At 44.8% G+C, this 23374-nt stretch overlaps 1 protein-coding gene across 2 annotated transcripts in view; it reads left to right on the forward strand.

Moving 5' to 3' along the window:
* USP2 (ubiquitin specific peptidase 2) overlaps window positions 1–11027 on the forward strand; it is a 121987-nt gene extending 110960 nt beyond the window's left edge. For both annotated transcript variants that reach the window (XM_073566436.1, XM_073566438.1), the window contains 4 exons: window positions 2123–2201; window positions 3600–3707; window positions 6746–6866; window positions 8047–11027. In XM_073566436.1, coding sequence (XP_073422537.1) covers window positions 2123–2201; window positions 3600–3707; window positions 6746–6866; window positions 8047–8134 — 396 coding nt within the window. In that variant the 3' untranslated portion in view covers window positions 8135–11027. The remainder of the gene's footprint in view (window positions 1–2122; window positions 2202–3599; window positions 3708–6745; window positions 6867–8046) is intronic.
* The last annotated feature ends 12347 nt before the right edge of the window (window positions 11028–23374 follow it).

A 23374-nucleotide genomic window follows, 5' to 3' on the forward strand; every position in this document is an offset into this window, starting at 1 on the left:
GCGCTCACGAGGCAGGAGATACAGAGCAGATCATCTCACTGTAGGGCGGGGGTCCATGGTCTGCCCAGTATATACAGTAGTACTGCCCTGATGGGCACACAACCACAGTAATTGTGTGGTGCACTACTAGATGCCATATGAACCTGCATCTGGGGTAGAATGTTTCCATATGCAGTGGGGGAATTAAGTGATTGATCCCTTGCTGATTGTGTAAGTTTGCCCGCTGACAGACATGAACAGTCTAGAATTTTAATCCCTTAACCCCCACAGCTTTTTTCTGTTTTGCGTTTTCGCTCCCCTTCTTCCCAGAGCCATAACTTTTTTATTTTTCCATTAATATGGCCACGTGAGGGCTTATTTTTTGCGGGACGAGTTGTTCTTTTGAATGACACCATTGGTTTTACCATATCGTGTACTAGAAAACGGGGACAAAAATCCCAAGTGTGGTGAAATTGCAAAAAAGTTCAATCCCCCACTTGTTTTTTGTTTGGCTTTTTTGCTAGGTTCACTAAATGCTACAACTGATCTGCCATTATGATTCTCCAGGTCATTATGAGTTCATAGACATCAATTATATCTAGGTTCTTTTTTACCTAAGTGGTGAAAAAAAATTCCAAACTTTGCTAAAAAAAAAAAAAAAATATTGCGCCATTTTTCGTGATCTCTCTATTTTTTGCGTGCCGGGCTGACGTTTTTAATGATACCATTTTGGTGCAGATCCGTGCTTTTGATCGCCCGTTATTGCATTTTAATTGCAATCCTTTTTTTATTGATAGATCCGGCGATGCTGAACGCGGCGATACCAAATATGTGTATGTTTGATTTTATTTGTGTTTGATTTTGAATGGGGGAAAGGGGGATGATTTGAACTTTTACATTTTACATTTTTTTATAGTATTAAACACTTTTTTTTTTTTTTTTTACTTTTGGCATGCTTCAATAGCCTCCATATTTCTGGCCCGATGGCCGGAAGCGCCATTTTAAATGCCGCAGTCAGTGTTTGACGGCGGCATTTAACTAGTTAATAGCCGCAAGTGGATCGCAATTCCACCCGTGGCTATTGCGGGCACATGTCAGCTATTCAAAACAGCTGACATGTCATGGGAAAGATGTTGGCTCATCGCTGGAGCCCACGTCAAAGGCAGGGATACCGACTTCGGCGTAATAATACGTCCAATGTCGGTAAGGGGTTAAGGGTAGGTTAACATTGAGAGATAGAATATCAAAAATAAAATCTGGAAAATCACATTGTGTAAAGTATATAAATTTATTTTCATTTTGCAGTGAGAAATAAGTATTTGATCCCCTACCAACCATTAAGAGTTCTGCCTCCTACAGACCAGTTAGATGCTCCTAATCATCTGGTTACCTGCATTAAATACAGCTGTCTTACATAGTCACCTTTATAAAAGACTCCTGTCCACAGACTCAATTAATCAACCAGACTCTAAGCTCTACAACATGGGTAAGACCAAAGAGCTTTCTAAGGATGTCAGGGACAAGACAGTAGACCTCCACAAAGCTGGAATCTTAATGATTTAGAGATAATCTGCAAAGAGGAGTGGACCAAAATTCCTCCTGACATGTGCGCAAATCTCATCATCAAATACAAAAAACGTCTGACTGCTGTGCTTGCCAACAAGGGTTTTGCCACCAAGTATTAAGTCTTGTTTTCCAGAGGGAACAAATACTTATAAATTTGCATTTTGCAGGGAGAAATATAATTTATACAATGTGATTTTCTGGATTTTATTTTTGATATTCTATCTCTCAATGTTAAAATAAACCTACCCTTAAAATTATACACTTTTCATGTCTTTGTCAGCGGGTAAACTTTCAAAATCAAGAAGGGATCAAATACTTATTTCCCCCACTGTATACATTGTATAGTTCATGATGCATTATACAAAAATAATCTGTAAATTCATATTGACGCAATGCAGGATGTCAGAGTATCGCATACAAGTCAGCCGTGCCCACCAATAAGATGTTGTAGGGTGGGCTTTTTTTATTTCTGAAATGACCTTTATGCGATCCTGGATTGTGGAAAGAGAAACTCAGCCCGAGGGTCTGTGTAATACGAATCAGGAGCTTTTAATGAATTCTTTCTTTCTCTTATCAGACCTGCTGTAGATGTAAAGCTCGACGCAGATGTACGAAGAAATTTACCATCCAGAAATTCCCCAAGATCCTTGTACTACGTATCCTTTCCACAGAATCTGCTATTTGTGTCATTGTATTGGTCCTAATGTCTGTCCCTGGCTGCACCCTACCACCCTACATCTCTACAGATGTCTGTCCCAACCTGTGAAAAGCACACAGCCATTCTCCTGTCATGATCTCCTTCTCAGGCCTCTGACACTTAACTGTTTATGTGACATAGACACGTGAATTATTTGAAGGATTGTGTCATGAGTTACCGCAACAGAGAAGCGAGAAGACCGCAGCGTCTGATTGCTCCTTCTCCTGAGCTGAAAAGAAACACTTCACCTTCTTTTTAAATGGTGTAAATTTCTTTTGGCAAAACAGGGGTTAATTGGCTATGTTGAGAGCTCTTCGAGCTAGGGCTCTCTGCTGGGCAGTGTTAGCCACTCCTATCCCCTACATAATCTGGGTCTTGACTGACACATATTGTCAGAACTAGCTTATACTGCATAGTAGTTGGTGGTTATTAGAGTAGGCATTTGGTGGATTTATCTGTGACTGTTGATTGGGTTTGTCATTGTGATGATTTCCTTTGTTGTCCTACTTTGGTTTTACCCCATCCTTCCCTCCCTGCTGCATTCGTCTGTTATATGTGAATGAATATTTGTATGCCTGGTATTTTCCGTTTCCCATGTTCGTGTTACCTTGTTCGTCTGGTTGGTGCACTATGGTGCACAACTGTTCCCTTCTTCACTGTGTGGGGGAAGGTACAGGCAGAGGGCGGAGTCAGGAGATAAAGCAAGGTACGTGGCCCTGGCATCTTCACCTTCAGAGGTAACCCAGGGAACAGGGCGAACTATGGCGCCCCCTAGTGTTAAGGACAAGGAAAGAGCCCCTGGTCTCTGACAACAGAGTTGCCACAGATTGGCTTATGAAGAAAACTCAGTCTTGATTGAATCTGGCCTGGCTGTCAGCTGATTTACACCAGGACATCTTTACAAGCCCCTGTGGATCAGCAATTATCACTGGGGGAAATGCAGCTGCACATAGATTTCCCCTGCAGTGAAGGAGGAAATGTATTACATGTCAGCCAGTATAAGAAATATGGAGCCGTGTAATCCAAGGACGGGCTGAAGCCATCACAGCCATAGCCACGCTGTACATGGGCCGTCGGATAAATCATTAGCTTTCATCATCTTCCATTTCCCAGTCTCACAAGCCCTCAGCTTGGAGATAGCTCCTTCTCAGACATTGTCCTTCAGATATTTCATATACGTCGCATGTCTAAGTGCTGAGGAATCAGCATTGTCACAAATACAGCAATCTAGCTTTAGGAAAAGCTTGTTGTGAAGGATTAAGCCCATACAACCTATGACACTTGTTTACTCCTCATCCTAATTACCTAGAGGCCACTGTCTTGCCCTGTTTTGTTCCTTGACTTTTACCTGCCCTAGATCTGAAAAGGTTCTCTGAAGGTCGCATCCGGAGCAGCAAGCTTTCCACATTTGTGAATTTTCCACTGAAAGATTTAGACTTGCGTGAATTCTCCTCAGAAACAAGCAGTAAGTGACCAAGGTTAACATGTCTGACACCACACCACTGCCCTGCTAGGGCAGTAAAATACACAACTCACCAGAAAGAATATACAAAATGTCTGTGTATATGCAAAATGGCCGTATATGTGTCTGTATACAGTGGGTACGGAAAGTTTTCAGACCCCTTTACATTTTTCACTCTTTGTTGTATTGCAGCCATTTGGTAAATTCAAAAAAGTTCATTTTTTTTCTCATTAATGTGCACTCTGCACCCATCTTGACTGAAAAAAACAGAAATCTTTAATTTTTTTTAAACATATTAAAAGAAAAACCGAAATATCACATAGTCATAATTATTCACACCCTTTGCTCAGTATTGAGTAGAAGCACCTTTTGAGCTAGTACAGCCATGAGTCTCCTTGGGAATGATGCAACAAGTTTTTGACACCTGGATTTTGGGATCATCTGCCATTCCTCCTTGCAGATCCTTTCCAGTTCCGTCAGGTTGGATGGTGAACGTTGGTGGACATCCATTTTCAGGTCTCTCCAGAGATGCTCAATTGGGTTTAGGTCAGGGCTCTGGCTGGGCCAGTCATGAATGGTCACAGAGTTGTTCTGAAGCCACTCCTTTGTTTTTTTAGCTGTGTGCTTAGGGTCATTGTCTTGTTGGAAGATGAAGCTTCGGCCAAGTCTGAGGTCCAGAGCACTCTGGAAGAGGTTTTCATCCAAGTATCTCTGTACTTGGCCACATCCATGTTTCCTTCAATTGCAACCAATCATCCTGTCCCTGCAGCTGAAAAACACCCCCAATAGCATGATGCTGCCACCACCATGTTTCACTTTTGGGATTATATTGGGCAGGTGATGAGCAGTGCCTGGTTTCTTCACACATACCTCTTAGAATTATCACCAAAAAGTTCTATCTTTGTCTCATCAGACCAGAGAATCTTCTCATTGTCTGGGAGTCCTTCATGTGCTTTTTAGCAAACTCTATGCGAGCTTTGATACGTCTGGCACTGAGGAAAGGCTTCCGTCAGGCCACTCTGCCATAAAGGCCCGACTGGTGGAGGGCTGCAGTGATGGTGGACTTTGTGGAACTTTCTCCCATCTCTCTACTGCATCTGTTGAGCTCAGCCACAGTGATCTTAGGGTTCTTCTTTACCTCTCACCAAGGCTCTTCTCCCTCGATTGCTCAGTTTGGCTGGATGGCCAGGTCTAGGAAGACTTCTGGTGGTCCCAAACGTCTTCCATTTAAGGATTATGGAGGCCACTGTGCTCTTAGGAGCCTTGAGTACTGCAGAAATTCTTTTGTATCCTTGGCCAGATATGTGCCTTGCCACAATTGTCTCTGAGCTCCTTGGCCAGTTCCTTTGACCTCATGATTCTCATTTGGTCTGACATGCACTGTGAGGTCTTATATAGACAGGTGTGTGCCTTTGCTAAACAAGTCCCATCAGTTTAATTAAACACAGCTGGACTCCAATGAAGAAATAGAACCATCTCAAGGAGGATCACAAGGAAATGGACAGCATGTGACTTAAATATGAGTGTCTGAGCAAAGGGGCAGAATACTTATGACCATGTTATATTTCAGGTTTTCTTTTTTAATAACGTAGCAAAAATTTCTATATTTCTGTACTTTTCAGTCAAGATGGGGTGCAGAGTGTACAATAATGAGGGAAAAAAAATAACTTTTTTGTATTTACCAAATGGCTTCAATGAAACAAAGATTGAAAAATTTAAAGTGGTATTCCCATCTCCAAGATCCTATCCCAATACATAGTAGGTGTAATAATAATAATATTACCAAATACTTCAATTAGAAATGTAGTACAGTTTTTCTTATTCGCTATGTCTTTCCTTATGCCTTGGTTACGACCACTGATATAGTGACAGTTCATTAGCTAGTTGCTAGTGGTCGTAACCATTAATACCTAAGATCCTGCAATAACTGCACATGAGGAAAGATGCATAACAAATCAGAAAAACTATACTCCATTTCTAATTGGAGGTATTTCCTAATATTATTATTACACCTACTACATATCGAGATGGGAACAGCCCTTTAAAGAGCCTGCAAGTTTGATTTCAGACTACCGATCCTTTTGTGCTCCCTGAGACTTATCTCACTTGTCCGTCTCAGAGGGGTCTGTCAGCAGTTCCCTCATAGAGAATATTGGAGCGTTCTACACTGAGTTGTGTGGGGGGGCTTTTCGCTGTGTTACATGTCTTGCTGCTGGTTGGCTGCATGTCATATGTAGAGACGCACCAGCAGCAAGGCATGTAAGATACTGTGACCCTTTGGGATACTTTGCCTACTCTGCCACCTACTGGCTATATCACAGTATTTATGACCCTGTTACTAATGTGTAATGATATTTCTTGGTGCCTCTTATGTTGCATTATCTCGCAGTATTGTACTTTTAGTGTGTGCAGCATTTCAGTTCTTTCTGCAGCGTTTTTCACCCATATAAATGAATAGAAAAAAACACTGAAAAAATGTACATATTTTACCCAACGTTTTTCCTGCCAACACATCAGTATTAGCAGCAGATTTTCCTGCTGCAAATACTGAACGTGTGCACATACACTTAGTTGTTATCAGTCTTGTAAAATCACCAGCCCAGACACCCACCTTCCAGGGCAGAGTTGTCATTATCACTACTCTCACTTTCCTGAGCTGTGGGCTCGTTCAGAAGCCATTATCTCTATATGATATGTAGCGATAAGAGTGTAGACTCAGAACAAACCCAGGCCACTAATGTGTAGAAGCAGGACAAAGCTTTTAATTTGTATCGATTTATTCAATCATTTAAGGATGATACCCAGATTATGTCTTCTAATCAAGGCCATTAGTATGGGACATTGAGGCAGAAGGAGATTTTGGTAAACACACTGTCCCTATGGCAGTACTAGACATGCAGGTCATGAATGTGCTGTGGCCACAGGACCTGTGTCTTCATCAGCTTCTGAAGCGCAAGAGTAAACTGCAGTAAAAACGACCTGATGGTTGACTTGGATACAAATTGTGTAATGGTTCCTACATTTTTGTGGTCTTTTTGCAGCTCATGCAACCTATAACTTATATGCTGTGTCCAATCATTCGGGTACCACCATGGGAGGACATTATACGGCTTACTGCAAAAGCCCTAACAGTGGAGAGTGGCACACTTTCAATGATTCAAGGTAATTATCCAGTTGTTCGTTTTTTGTTTTTTTTTTCCCGAAAAGTGAAGATGAAAGAAAAAAGTAGCACACACCAGCATACCTGCCATATGGGTAATATATCATAGTATAGGCAATATAGCAACAAAATACCCCATAATACTCACAGTGCTGTGGACTGTAAAAAGACCAATTGTCAAACTGACATGAGAAGAGGGGGAAGATAAAAACCTTCCAAACGACAATAAAGGTCAAAATATAAAATTGCTTTATTGGACACAGGGCAAGGAACAATACAGATTTAAAATAATAGCTGATAGCTTGTCACAAAAAAGCACCGTAGTCTACACATGCTGCTTCAATATAACCCATATAAGGAGGACAGAAAAATATAACCATCATTCCATATAGAATAAAGGAGCATAGCCTACTCAGTTTCACAGTGATAGCACATAAATACACTGAAAGTGACCATGTAATAAGTAATGAGTACGTCCTACATTACCTAATATGTGCAAGTGCACGCAGACAATAGAGGAGACCTGGTGCCCGCCCCGACGCGCGTTTCGGGAACCTTCGTCAGGGGCGTTTCAGGAACGAAGGTTCCCGAAACGCGCGTCTGGGCGGGCACCAGGTCTCCTCTATTGTCTGCGTGCACTTGCACATATTAGGTAATGTAGGACATACTCATTACTTATTACATGGTCACTTTCAGTGTATTTATGTGCTATCACTGTGAAACTGAGTAGGCTATGCTCCTTTATTCTATATGGAATGATGGTTATATTTTTCTGTCCTCCTTATATGGGTTATATTGAAGCAGCATGTGTAGACTACGGTGCTTTTTTGTGACAAGCTATCCGCTATTATTTTCAATCTGTATTGTTCCTTGCCCTGTGTCCAATAAAGCAATTTTATATTTTGACCTTTATTGTCGTTTGGAAGGTTTTTATCTTCCCCCTCTTCTCCGAAAAGTGAAGGTAACATCCAAGTTTGTCCCTATTCTGTAGATAAATATACTTTATATGCTGGATTTCCCATGAAGGTACAGTGACTGTCCCTAGGAATCAGTGAGCCGTTTCTCCTAGTGAACTTATTCTTTTAGTCATTTTTATAACCCTGAATTATGTTGAACATTAATATTCAATCATAACTTCCTTTTTCTTATATTCTTTTCTTTTTTTTTTTTTTATTTCCTCAGGGTCACAGCAATGTCTTCCAGCCAGGTGAGGAGCAGTGATGCCTATGTACTATTTTATGAGCTATCGGGACCGTCCTCCAGAATGTAGCCTGACGGCCAGTTATCGCTGGAGAAAAAAGACAAGTGACACCTACAAAGAGGCTCACACCTAAACTTATATTTATACTGTAGTGAGCCACAAGACGTACACCAGCATTACATTCACTCACCAGGTGCCTTACCTGCACAGCCAAAAAGCAGTAGGATTGTCGCCTTATACTGGGTCCTCGAGCCAGTGAACGGATAACAAAGTCTGAACGATTTCTGAATCCGGACAAGAGAAGGTTGCGTTGGCTACTGAATAAAACATGATCCTTCATGCTGGATGCCGTATGTAGAGCAGTGTCGCTCCATACAGTGATGTTGCTCCAGACACCATATTATTGCCGTTGCTCCATTTGGGTGTTCGCAGAGGAATCTTCATAGACTTTGTTTAAATCATATTTAAAATCATTCTCAGGAAAGCTTCTTTATGTGACGAATATCTCGTTAATGTGAGAACCCCCCCCCCATTGTGATTTTTAGGGACTATCCCATTTACAGGAAGTGTTCATTTATTAAATGGTGGCGCCTACAAGGATAAAAAGTATTTCAAGAACCACAGTGGAGCGTGCCCGCCACCATGGATCCGAAGTCTGGTCACTATTGTAAATAGTAATGGCGATTTGATGTGATGTGTGTTTTTACTAAATCAACTGGAGCCCTCCGCTCAGGTCATGTTGCAGTTATATGATAAGGAAACTATTACATGGTTTTCCGCAGTTCAGTATGTAGCGTGTAAAAAAAAAAAAGTGACCACTCATAACGTCACTCCAGACACTTTTTTTGACCGTTCCTGAGGTTTCCATGGGATGGAACTGTGGGGGTCTTAGGAACAAATTATTTATGCACTGCTTAAGTGTTGTGTGGCATCCACAACAGTGTTATACAGTCGGACTGAAGACCATCTATTTTTTTTGCTAATTGTTTTTGTATATTTTATGCATCAGGAAGCACAGTGTTTGTGCGGTCATATTTATTCTGAAAAGTGAAGTAATAGAAATGAATGACAAGTTTAATCATTATGTATCTTACGTCAAAGGTCAACAGTGAACAGGTAGAAGCTGGAGCCGCCAGTATCAGCATACCGGGCAGGCCATGTGTTAGTTCGTACAATTTCTCTCTATTAAGGTCCTTTTACATAGGCCAGAAATGGGCCAAATGAGTGTTTGTAAGAAAGATTGTCCCGAATGTAAAGATTCCGTAATTGTTCACCTCATCATTTTGTTAGGAGCCCATCTGTTCAGATAAATCGGAGATGTGCGGCTGACAAAGTGCAAACAATTTGGGGAAGAAATGATCGTATTAACCCCCAACAGTTGGCTCTGACATGTGTAAGCAGTCTTCAAACAAGCACTGATCGATTAGTTTTATTCATGGACTGTGTGTTGTGGGCAGAAATGTTACTGTCTAAAAGGACCTCAATCTCTTCATGTCCTTGTGTGCTTGACTGCTAGCTATAAGTGGCTTCTCATCGAGTCTTTGCAGAAAGGGTTTTGAAGACTTTTCGATAAGATTTGTTGCCCAGTGCACAGCCCTCTTAATGGACTGTCATGAGCCATTAATGCTACAGCCCTCTTAATGGACTGTCATGAGCCATTAATGCTGATTGCACTGATGTAGTTGGATGGAGGATGGTTTCATGCCCTCCACACTTTCATCCATTCAGAATATGGATCCAAGTAGTGGATTATTGATGGTAGATATGCCAAAATCACATAAAACATCTCACAAGTAGCTTCGACGTCTTCTGAATGACACTAGGAATCTCCAATGCTTATAACAAAAGGTGAGGAACGTGGGAGGAATGAGGACCCTTTCACATGTCAGTATTTTTATGTGGTTACTATTTCCGATCAGTATTTGTAAGGCTAGTTTCACATTAGCGTTTGGAGGCACAACGGATGCTCGCCGTGAAGCTCCGCCCCTGCCGCGCCTCCTCGTTGCATTTGGCGCAGGTCGCCGCACCGTCAAAGGACGCATGCGGCGGCAAAAGCATACCTGCGCACAGCCTGCGTACCCAATGCTAAAGATAGGGTACACAGGCCGCATGCAGCGGCATGCGTCCATAGGCGGAGTTGACCGGAGGAGGCGTGGCAGGGGGCGGAGCTTCACGGCGTGCATCCGTTGCGCCTCCAAACGCTAATGTGAAACTAGCCTAAGTCAAAGTCAGAGCTGGGTTAAATACAGAAGAGTTATAAATCTTTCTATTCTATTTTTTGTGTCTCTTCTGCTCCTGGTTTTAGCTTACTTTCACTGATGTGAAATATGCAAGTGTGAACGTGATCTTATGTCAATTATCGGATTCGGCTCTGGTTTCCCAGAGCTTTCTGGTTAGTATGGGCAAATGCTCCATTTTACTTTTGCACTAGTTTTGATAAATCTCCCTAATTGTGTGACAACTAATGCATTTGTGCATCTGTAACAGGCTTCTGAGCGTTCAGTCACCCCATATGCTCTTCTCGTGGTGGTAGACAAATGTGGACTTGTGGCATTTACTCCATGCACTGGATCATTTAGCTATATCAATTGTGCTACATTTGATCTAGCAGTATTAGCAATAACCGGTTGTATTTGCACTGTAAAGAACTACTGAGTGCCCATGTACTGTAGAGAAGCGCATGTTTGTTGTGCAAAACTGTGTATGTGTAATGTGTAAGCATGAGATGTGTGTGAGCGTGGGGAACACTAATGTATTACCTATAATGTAGTGAGCTGGAACTATACCTGCTGCATATCTGTTAGACAGTGAGTATTTTGGGGACGTCCACAACCCCTCTCAGGCCACACTGAGCTGGTGCTTACCATGTAAGTGTATAGGATTGTAACAAGTTCTGATGTACCCCTAAGGACCCTATGTGTTCTATGCAAATGTACATACTGAATTATACTCTTTTAAAACATGGCTGACTCCTGTGCTTTCTTCTGTACATTTACTGTATGAAACCACTAATACTATTTTGAAGGATTTTTCCAGAATTAAACTTTTCTACCCTGTAGACTTCCACAGGTTAAAGAGGGTGTACAAGTCAGCAGCGCTATTCTCTGGTGCTGGTGCCAGGAGCTAGCAGTCATGTGACCACAAGAATGCGATTTGCTAGACTAGACATATCTGATCTAACTGAATTCACTTGCACTGAGCGAGGCAGCACACGTCTAGTCAGGATGTGACCGCGTATATGCAAGTCACATACTTGTGGATACGTGCCCGCCTGCTCCCTGTGCCAGAGAATCCTGACAGTGCACACTGCGCAATATGAGGATTCACAAGTCTTCCTCAGGACATTGTCTCTTCAGAACATGCACTCTTTGTCCTCACCGCTCCTGTGTTATGCTGGCTCCTTATTCCGGTGGCTTCCCTCTCCTGTCTTGTTACGTGCTGACTCTCTTCACGTCACGATCTGCGGCTCTCCTTGTGCTTTGGCAGGATTGGGTACTAAAATTAAATGGTACCCAATGATGGTCTTTCTAAATCAATAAGTTAGGAGGACATATAAGTAGGTCTTAACTCTGACTCTTGGACGAGCAGATAAGTTGCCCGTAAAGACCACTAGAAGGTGCTTCCAGCACATACCTACAAAACATGTCAGGTTACTCTGGTTTACTGAAGGCCATACATAAACTTTGGTTTAAATCCTTAATTTATCAGGCTATTATAGCATTATTTTCATCTGCCAGTGTTAAGGTATGAGATATCCAACCTGAACCTTTAGCTTAATTAGCATTGGTATGAATATCAAGGATAGCGTCATAAGTTACATATATCTCGGCCTCATTCATTAAAACTCTGACATTTAATCATGCCACAGATTCCCTTTCTTAGGTCAGATAGAATGACCCTATCTGTATTTCAGCTATTCCACCATTCCTTACATTCCCAGTGGCTTTGAAGGTTACATACACTGATTAGAATTTAGTAGCATTGCTGTTAAACTCTTGTTAAATATTGGTTCACATTTGGAGTTGCCTTCTACAAGTTTTTCCCAATTTGTTGGCCTATTCCTCCTGATAGTTACACTAGTTCTAAGTCAGGATTCCAGATTCCCTTGCTCACCCACTCATTTTCAGTTCTGTCTATGCATTGTCTATGTTATTGAGGTCAAGGCTTTATGATGGCTACTTCATTACCCTCACTTTGTAAGCTGCAGGTAGATACTGTTAATCATGTTCAGCAGTCTAAGGTGCGACTAGAGAGTATATAGTTATTTTCTCCTTCAGCTACTCACTTCCAGTCATCGAGGGGGCTGCACACACTGTCTGCTAAAGAGCAGGAGAATGATTATAGCACACTGTGTAATGAGTGCTGACTGTTACAGCCCCTGAACCGCCATAATGATTGGAGTGACCTGCAGGAAAAATAAGTCAAAGTTTTAGAAATTGGTGGACTTTCTCATAAGGTAGCTATTGCATCACATGGTGTAGCAAAGCCAATCAGAAGGGACAATCGCAGCCTGTATAAAAACAGATATAGGAAATGCAGCCGCCATTTTGTGGGGTATCTGGATAGTAAGATGACATCATAGCTTAGCCATAGAAATGCAGACAGAAGGTCCTAAACCTGAATACATTTTACAGATGGTGTGAGAGCATACTCAACTGGAGGCATTAGTGTACTTTTGATCTGCGTCAAATCGATTTCATGGAAAAATTCAGCAAGTTTGGCGAATTTGAACTTCAAAAGAATTGATTGTCTCTAGAATATAACTGCAAATTACCAATATGTCTGTAGAGACGTACCTTTCTATTTTGCTGACCGATTCCTTTTAAGCCCTTCCCGACATTTGCAGTACATGTACGTCATGAACAAGAAGGACTTCCTGACCAATGCAGTACATGTACGTCATGTTGATCGCAAGCGCACAGGGATTCTTACAGCTGACACGCAGCTCCCGCACTTTAACTTGCTAAATACTTCTAGCGAGCAGGCAGAAGGAAGAAAGCTCCTCTGCCCTTGGATCAGGGACCCCACGACTAACTGCAGGGACCTGAATGTTGCCATGGTGACCCGATGTCACCAGGCACTAGGAAGTTAGTTAGATTATGCACAGTGCATGATCTAAATAACTTATGGCTGCAGGGATTACAGGCTATAAAGCATTGCAATGCTTGTGCAGTGCTATACCTTATAACTGCGATCAGACTGCAAAAAGTCCCATAGTGGGAATCAGTAAAAAAACTTTAAAAAAGTGAAATCAAAGTTGTAAAAATATATATTTTGTAAACTCACAGAATTTTTTTTTATATATATATATATATATATATATATATATATATATATATATATATACAGACTAGAGTTGAGCGAAACGGGTAGAAAAATTTCAAAAGTCCCCGACTTTTGGCAAAGTCGGGTTTCATGAAACGAAACCCGACCCTAGGATGAGGTCGGCCACGAGGTTGGCGACTTAAGCGCCAAAGTCGCGTTTCAAAAGTTTGTTTTGTGCTCTTTTTCAGCCAATCAGGATCCTCGGACACTGTGGGCAACGTGATGACATAGGCAGGGGTCACCACCATCTTTCAGAAGGGCATGCAAGTGATTGGCTTGCTTTGGTGGGCGTCACATCACAGGGGGTATAAAAGGGCGTGCACGCCGACCGCCATGTTACTCATGCTGATCTCAGAATAGGGAGAGCTGCTGCTGCTGATGATTTTGTAGGGAGAGCGTTAGGCATGGAAGAAGACACCAAAAACTGCTTCTGCTGCTAGCGATTTTGCCTGTACAACACACCAGTCACTGTGTGTGCAGTGCAAGTGGAGGCTATATTTTGCTGGATCAGCGGTGTTGGTTGTTAGGCTGCCTTCTAAGGATTCCTGACGGCTGCATTGCTGTATACCCACTGCTCTGCAAACTGCTTTTTTTAAAAGCAATCCCAATTTTTTTTTTTGTCCTGGTGAGGTACTGAGCGTGCATTTTTTCACACCATACAGCGGTGCACACTCCTCACACTACCGTGTAACAGCTGTTATCACAGCCACAGTGAAGCTATCTGTGTATCACTCTGTAAGAATAAGTCGAGGACATGTTCCGTTCTTACAGACCTGCACCTTCTAGTTTTGTCTAGCTTTCAAACAGTTAAATATATTTGCTGTTTGATCACATTCAAAACTATAGAGAGACAGCGTGTGTCAGTCCGTATACTTAAAAAACACGGAGCTTGACAATTTTACGTACACCGGACAGCCGTGTACGTGCACGCTCCTCTCAGTACCGTGTAACGACTGTTATCACGGCCACAGTGAAGCTGTGTGTCGCTCTGTAAGGATAAGTCGAGGACATGTTCCGTTCTTACAGACCTGCACCTTCTAGTTTTGTCTAGTTTTCAAACAGTTAAATATATTTGCTGTTTGATCACATTCAAAACTATAGAGAGACAGCGTGTGTCAGTCCGTATACTTAAAAAACACGGAGCTTGACAATTTTACGTACACCGGACAGCCGTGTACGTGCACGCTCCTCTCAGTACCGTGTAACGACTGTTATCACGGCCACAGTGAAGCTATCTGTGTGTCGCTCTGTAAGGATAAGTCGAGGACATGTTCCGTTCTTACAGACCTGCACCTTCTAGTTTTGTCTAGTTTTCAAACAGTTAAATATATTTGCTGTTTGATCACATTCAAAACTATAGAGAGACAGCCTGTGTCAGTCCGTATACTTAAAAAACACGGAGCTTGACAATTTTACGTACACCGGACAGCCGTGTACGTGCACGCTTCTCTCTCAGTACCGTGTAACGGCTGTTATCACGGCCACAGTGAAGCTATCTGTGTGTCGCTCTGTAAGGATAAGTCGAGGACTTGTTCCGTTCTTACAGACCTACACTCTAGGGAGATTCCTATTCTGCCCAATTCTATATACACCTTGTAGTTTGTCATACACTAGCCAATTTCTGCCTCTGACATAGCGCTGTGATATTCAGTGGGCCTCACACAATCCAAAAGTGTCCAGTGTTATGAATGAGTCACCGTAGGAGGCAAAAACAGAAATGCTAGCTAAGTCCAGAAAACCAGAGAAGTTGGCAGCTATCGGATTGCAGACCCCTGAACCTATCAACAACAACTAGCAGTAGCCGTGGGGGTTCCTATGATGCCCTAGACCCCTCGATCACAGCGGGAGAAGTGCCTAGCCTAAAGACAGAAAGGGAAATCTAAACTGCCCCAGAGCAGACCCCAACATATAATGACGGTGAAGCAAGAAGAAAAAACACTAACACAGATAGAAAGATAGACTGAGCAAATGATGGGGCCCAAGCTAACTAGATAGGACAGGATAGGAAAGCTGCTGTCTGCAATCCGTGAAAAACCCTATCAAAATAAGAGCCAACAGACTGACCGGGAAAAAGGCCCTGAAGACGCTAGGCTTCAAAAAGACTATGTCAGTACTCAGGTATTTTCTGAAGACAGAGCAAACCGACAAAAAAAGGAATTCAGCTCACCCCAGCAGGGAATGGCAGAATCCAGAAAAGCAAGGCAAACTAAAACCAAAACACAAATGCAAAAAGGCAAAGCAGAAAACTTAGCTTTTGAGGAGCAGGAATCAGACTGGTCTCGTAGAATTCCACAGAGAAATCACCAGCGAGGCAGAAGGGCGTCGGCTGCCTTATATCCAGTCAGAGATCCCCGTCGACCAGTCATCCTCTCCCAGCTCAGGTGCTTGGTAATCAGCCTCACTACCTTCCTTCACCAGCATCAGACCTCAGTGGTGAAGGGGAAAATGAACTCATAACAGTCCAGTGTCCACAAGTGTGTGCAGAAATTCAAAATCTCCGTTATCCTCTAGTGACATTTTTCACACCTGTGACATCGAGCCTGTGACATAGTGCTGTGATATTCAGTGGGCCTCACACAATCCAAAAGTGTCCAGTGTCCACAAGTGTGTGCAGAAATTCAAAATCTCTGTTATCCTCTAGTGACATTTTTCACACCTGCGACATCGAGCCTGTGACATAGCGCTGTGATATTCAGTGGGCCTCACACAATCCAAAAGTGTCCAGTGTCCACAAGTGTGTGCAGAAATTCAAAATCTCCGTTATCCTCTAGTGACATTTTTCACACCTGCGACATCGAGCCTGTGACATAGCGCTGTGATATTCAGTGGGCCTCACACAATCCAAGTGTCCAGTGTCCACAAGTGTGTGCAGAAATTCAAAATCTCCGTTATCCTCTAGTGACATTTTTCACACCTGTGACATAGCGCCATGATATTCAGTGGGCCTCACACAATCCAAAAGTGTCCTGTGTCCACAAGTGTGTGCAGAAATTCAAAATCTCCGTTATCCTCTAGTGACATTTTTCACATACCATGCCTGGATTATCAAGTGAAATGGTGAATTATCCAGGCCAAGATGAATCTGACATGGAGTGCACTGATGCACAGCCACTGATAGATGATTCTGCTGGTACATTCACTCAGAGCACTACATTGTCCTCGCAGTGTACAGAGCCAGATTCTGACCCTGATGAGACTCAGGTGCCCCTTCCCGCACACTATACCACCATACACGGTGACACAGAGGAAGGTGCACATGACATTGAAGAGGAGGTGATGGATGACCCAGTTGTTGACCCAGATTGGCATTCATTGGGGGAAGAGGGTGCTGCTTCCAATAGCTCAGATGAGGAGGAGCATCCACAGCAGACATCGACATCGCAACAGCTGTTATCTGGCAGGCCCGGAGCACTCCAAAGACAGGTTCCAAAAATCAAAAGAGTTGCTGGACAGCTTGTCCAGAGGGTCAAAATATCACAGCGTGCTAGGCCGCAAAATGTCTGCCAAAGTAGGAAGAGTGCAGTGTGGCACTTTTTTGAACAAAATCCTCATGATCAGGCCAAGGTTATCTGTAAGAAGTGCACAAAGACCTTTAGCCGAGGGAAAAATCTGAAAAATTTGAATACCAGTTGCATGCTTAGACATTTAACCAGCATGCACTTGCAAGCGTGGACACAACACCAAACCTCAAGTACCACATGTGCACTGATCACAAAGAAGGTAGTCAGCAACGCTACATTGTTTCCCCCACTGTAAGCCCACCGGTTAGCACAGCAGCAAATGTTGAGGTGTCGTTGCAAGGCCACAGCAGTCAGGGAATCCCACTGTTATATCAACGAAAGACTGAATCTAGGCCATCAGAAAGAACACCAACTCCATCACCATCCTCAACCCTCTCTCAGTCCGCCCTGTCCACCGCTACTTCCACCACATGCAGCTCTCAAGTCCAGCTCACCCTCCCAGACACTATGAGTAGGTCAAGAAAGTACTCAGTCTCTCATCCGCGTACACTGAGTTTGAACGCCCACATTGCCAAACTAATCTCGTTAGAGGTAATGCCCTATCGGTTGGTGGAAAGTGCAGCTTTCCGCGAACTCATGGCCTATGCAGTACCACGCTATGACATACCCAGTCGCCACTTCTTCTCTCGCAAAGCCATCCCAGCCCTCCACCATCATGTGAAAGACCGCATTGTCCATGCACTCAAGCAGTCAGTGAGTGGAAAGGTGCACCTCACAACTGATGCATGGTCCAGTCGGCATGGCCAGGGCTGTTACGTGTCCATCACTGCGCACTGGGTTAATGTGGTGGATGCAGGGTCCACAGGGGACAGCGGTGGTGGGACAGTGCTGCCTAGCCACGGTATAGGAAACAGTTGGCTGTAGGCGTTCGACCCTCCTCCTCCTCCTCCTCCAGAAGCGAAAGCTCGTCCACAGAGCGTAGTCGTACGAGCACTCCATCTGCAGCTGCCACTGTTGCACACGAGGTGTCTCCCTAGTGGAGCAGATAGTGGAAAGCGTCAGCAGGCTGTGTTGCAGATGATGTGTTTGGGCGACAGACACACCGCCGAGGTGCTGGTCGAGTACTTTCAGCGACAAACTGAGTCATGGCTGGGCAGTGTACATCTTGAGGCAGGCAAGGTAGTTAGTGATAACGGCCGTAATTTTGTGGCAGCCATAGCCCTTTCAAAACTCAGCCACATACCTCGCTTGGCTCACACCTTGAACCTGGTGGTGCAGTGCTTCCTCAATAATTATCCGGAGTTAACAGCCCTGCTCCAGAAGGTGCGAAGACTGTGCGTGCACATCCGCCGGTCGCATGTACACTCCATTCGTATGCAGAAGCTGCAGCGATTGCTCCACCTTCCCAACCACCGCCTCATTATCGACATTGCAACAAGGTGGAACTCCACCCTGCACATGGTTGAGCGGCTGTGCGAGCAGAGGCAGGCCATAATGCATTTGTGGGAGGATACACGGACAGGCACTTTGAGAGCAGACATGGAGTTGACAGGTGTGCAGTGGTCGAAGCTGAAAGACCTCTGTAAAGTCCTTCAGTGTTTTGAGGAATGCACACGGCTGGTAAGCGCAGACGCCGCCATCCTAAGCATGAGCATCCCACTTATGCGTCTGCTCATGCAAACTTTGACGCACCTTAAGGAGCAGGCGTCAGCAGCCAATGTTGACGAGGAGGAAGAGGTGGAGGGAATCCTTGATGACATTCAGCCATTGTCTGCTCAGGGACCTCTCCTGGACGAGGTGGAGGAAGAAGAGGAGGAGGAGGATGATGATGGGGATGATTACTTAGGGGAGGAGGATGCATCTCGTGGGGCAAGTGGAAATGTTGGCGTGGCAAGGTCTGGTACAGGGTTTGTGCGTGACTGGAGGGATGTGGATTTGCCATAAAGTGCTCCTCCACCCAGCACTCGCAGTGCATCATTGACACCGGGAACATTGGCCCACATGTCAGATTATGCCTTGCAGATCCTAAAACGGGACCCACGCATTGCCAAAATGATGAACAATGACGACTACTGGTTGGCCAGCATCCTGGATCCACGCTATAAAGGCAAATTACAAAACATCATGCCACAGGAGAACCTTGACCTAATATTGGCTACTAAACTAGCAACTCTGGTTAACCGGTTGGTTGAGGCATTCCCAGCACACAGCAGCGGTGATGGTTCTCACACGAGCCGTACGGGCCGGGGGCAGCTTGGCAGAGGTGTTCGTGGTGCACACAGCAGAAGTGGCGTTGGAGACGGGTTTCATGACAATGTTGTGGACTGATTTTTCACGGACCGCTCACACAATACAGCATCGATGGAAAGTGACAGGAGACAGCAGTTGTCAACTATGGTTAACAACTACTTTTCCTCCCATATCGATGTTCTCCCGCACAGGTCATTCCCCTTTGACTATTGGGCCGCTAAACTGGATACCTGGCCTGAATTGGCACAATATGCCTTACAGGAGCTCGCTTGCCCAGCTGCAAGTGTGCTATCGGAAAGAGTCTTCAGTGTAGCTGGATCAATCCTGACAGAAAAAAGGACCCGTCTGTCAACCCAAAATGTGGATGATCTAACCTTCACTAAAATGAACCATGCATGGGTTTCCAAGGATTTTGTCCCACCTTCCCTTGATGACACATAGTTTGCCAGAAAAATGGCTTGCTTTGGTTCTCCTCCTATTCCGCGAACTTGACCTATTTCGCCTTTTGCAGCAGCTGAATGACCCACATCTACATATGCCACTTTGTAAACCTCCCTAAGTGGGCGGCCCCCCCATGGCCGGGGTCACCACCTAGCGCACAAAACCGTGCGAGTGCCGTTGCCCTGGACAGGTGGGTAGGCCGACTCTTGGGCGCGGGCACTGGCATAGGGTCCCCCATAGTGCAATCAAGTGTCTCTGACAGTGGTGGTGCACACCCGCCGTCAGACACACCGCCGTACTATGAGGGGCCCAGTGCCAGTACCGACGCCCACGAGTGTGCCCCCCTTGCTTGGGCAGGGCCCCAGCATTTGCAATGTTTACCTCTCCCTGCTCCTCCGCTGTGTAGTCTGTGCTTTCAAATCCTTCACTGGGACTGCCACTACAAATTGATTGAACTGAAAGATGATGGTTAAGATGTAGCTATGCCCTGTCCTGCTGGCCGGGCTCTAGCTCCAGATGATCAGTGGCTTCCATTTCTTATGGACGTCAACTCACAATTACATGCAGTAGTGGTTTATCATCAGCTTTCACAGTTTTCCTACTCACAAACGTGTGACATTCCGGCGCACATTTCAAAATGTGCCCTCTCATGCCAATCAAATAGAATAGCCTACGGCCTGTGGCTTCTGTCTTTTTCACTCCAAAGTTACGTGACAGATCATGATAGCCAGTGAGCACCATGTTTACATTGCTCCCTGTAATAAAAATTGGATTGAGATGAGTAACAGTGATGGAATCAACGGAAGTGCGATACAGCAAGACTTTATTCACAAAAAAATGTTTTCACTGTCTCAACCCACAAATTAATTGAGGGTCAGCATCGCCAATGAGAATTGTGATGGAAGTTTTTCCCGTGAATAATAATTCCTAGATTTCTGCAATCAATAGCCTTTATGTCACTAATTGTATGCATCTCATTTCCTATTGCAGAGAGACTGGACTGTATTACTGAGACAGAAATATATATGAAGATTTAAAAATAACACCAAAAGTATATAGTTGTGTACGCCTCAAATGCATTTCCTTTTTTCCACTTTTTAGATTGCTGTGTAATCCATGCTGAGAACACGGCGATTTTACATGTTTAAACTATGCTATATATACCTGCTATCCAGTGATAAAGTACCCTTTCTCAACTTTGTACAATCTGGTCAAATCCATACTGGGCCTGAGAACATCTGAGTCTGCCTCCTGATCTATAGACATATATTTTTAATGTGTAAACTAGGCTACATATATACGTGTTATCAGGTGAAACTGTACCCTTTATCAACTTTCTACAATGTTGTTGAATCCATACTGGGCCTGAGAACGGCTGCCAAGCTGTTAAGCAAGCCACAGCACCTGTGGTTTGGACACGTAATTTTTTCAGGAATGACGGTTAGGCCTAACTCCGGAATTGCGGTTGACCTGAACTTACTGGGAAATCATCGTTCGCGGGGAATAATCTGAATCCCAGATCCCCATCACTAACGGAATTCAGCAGGTTATCTGCACCTGTAAGCGACAAAAGCTGGTCCTTTCAGTGTAGCGTGCATGCAGCCCCGGACATGTACTGGAATGCTAGACCTTTTATTGCTCGATCTCACGTGCCACAGCCTCTCGTATCCCTCTAGTAAGCTTGACGCGTACCGCGGGGCCATGCCGGAGTCTCGGTCGTTAACGGAATAAAGCTGTGAAATCGCTAGCACAACTACAAACGGACATACCACACCACACACAGAATCGACAAAGCTGGCAATCTGTCCATCTTTTCTGTAGCTTGTATGGTAGTGGTTTCCCGGGTGCAGTCCAATTAAGCCACAGGCTCCACTCCTGGTGGTGCCCTTTTGGACATTCCTTTAAGGTTCAGCTTTGCAATCATACTGCCCCCGGAAACCAAAAACTTTGCCTTCAGGGACGCTGTTTGGAGGTTCGTGGGAATAACGCCACCCGATCAGCAGTCGGCATATGGGTCGCCCTCCCAGGGCTGTGGGGTACTCGGTACCGGGCCGGTGTCAGTGGGATGTGTCACAGCAGCGGTGACCCGGACGGTGGCCCTGGGCGCCCATGTAAATGGCGTGGTATAATGGTAAAGAGTTTATATAGATAGTTTGACGCCACCTGTGGTGTTCGGCAACATAGATGTTAGGCCGACGCTGCATGCAGATCCTCTGGGACTGATGGTGTTGTGCAGCAAAGATGGTGAAGCTCCCCACAGGTGGAGCTGGAGTCCCAGGGAAGTGTAGATGTAGTGATGGAGGAAAGGCACAGGCGGTGTAGGTGCTGGTACCCAGATGTAGCGGTGCTGGAATAACTGTAGGACACCAGAGCGTGCAGTTCCAAAGCTTTACTCACAGTCTGCAGGTTACACAGATGCCTGCCTCCGTGCTGTGTCCTCCGGGTCAGGACCTCTGCCAACCTCCGGGACCAGAATGGAAAGCTCCCTTCCAACACTCCGCCAACATGTACCTTCCTGAACGTCTCCTTTCTAGCGCTTGTGGGGGAAGCACTCACAGGACCGTGGTTCACTGAAACGCCTCCTGTCTAACAGATGTTCCTCAGACTTTACTTGTATGGCAGACAGCTGTAGCCTTTTCCTTCTGCCTCGCACACGTCGATGCTAGGGCCTCCGAGCCTTAGTTGGGTACAGAGCATTTATAGCTGCTACTTCCCCCGGTTTCTGCTGCAGGAACGTCAGTGTCCCTACAAACTCGGAGACCGGAATCCGGACCATGCGCTCCAGCTAGGAGTGAGCCTTAACTCTGCTCATCCTCCAGCTCCCCTTCTCACGTCCACACACTTCCCCTTCCCTGCACAGAGTGCCCTAAATTACCTCCTCCCAACCACAGAGAGCAGCTCCTCAGCAGTCAGGTTCAGAGGTCTCCCTGCTGGCCTGGAGTGGGAAATGTGTTGTGTGTTGGTTTCACTGCTAGAGAGATCCTTCGTTGCTCCCAAGCTTGACAACACACTCCCTAGGAGGAAGGCAATGCCACAGTGGCGACCGTACTCTTGGGGACGCCACAAGTGCACTGAGGCCCAGCCACTGCTGGATGATGCTGCTGGTACATTGACCCAGACCACTACATTCCCCTCGCACTCTACACAGCCAGAATCTGACCCAGAGGAAACTCAGGTTCCCCTTCCCGCATACTATACCACCTTACACGGTGACAAAGAGGAAGGTGCAGATGAAAGTGCAGGTTCCTTGTGCAGGTGGGGGGGCATACTCTTGGGCGATGGCACTGGCACAGGGCACCGCATAGTACGCAAAAGTGTCTCTGCCGGTGGGAGGGTCTAAACAGCCAAGTGCAGTGAGATGGAAGATGGGGACGACAAGGAGTTCAGAGTAGTGCAGGGATTCCCTAGCAAGGAGACTTATGTAATTGTTTTCAATGTTGGGACAGCAATTTTTGGGGAGCACTATACTCTGGTGAATGATATATGGGGCCCACCATACACTGGAGCATTCCAAAGGTGGACATCAGACACTGGAGCAGCATTTACAGGGCCCATTATACACTAGAGCAGTAGAAATGGGGCCCATTATATATGGAGCATTATTTGGGCCCATAAGACAGTGGAGCTTCATCCATTGGGACCAACATATACTGTAGCATTATGTGGAGCTCATCATATACGGTTTGAAACATTATATGGGAATAATGATTCCGTATGGAGAAATATATGGGCCTCATTACTCTGTATAGCGCACTAAGCGCTGGCCATAATACTGTATGGAGTTATATACTGTCCGTTTTTGGCGGTATTGGAGAATTTAAAATGGATATCA

The sequence above is a fragment of the Dendrobates tinctorius genome, unplaced genomic scaffold (assembly GCF_039654945.1).
Source record: "Dendrobates tinctorius isolate UK_male_01 unplaced genomic scaffold, ASM3965494v1 ptg000018l, whole genome shotgun sequence".
NCBI classification, from domain to species: Eukaryota; Metazoa; Chordata; class Amphibia; order Anura; family Dendrobatidae; genus Dendrobates; species Dendrobates tinctorius.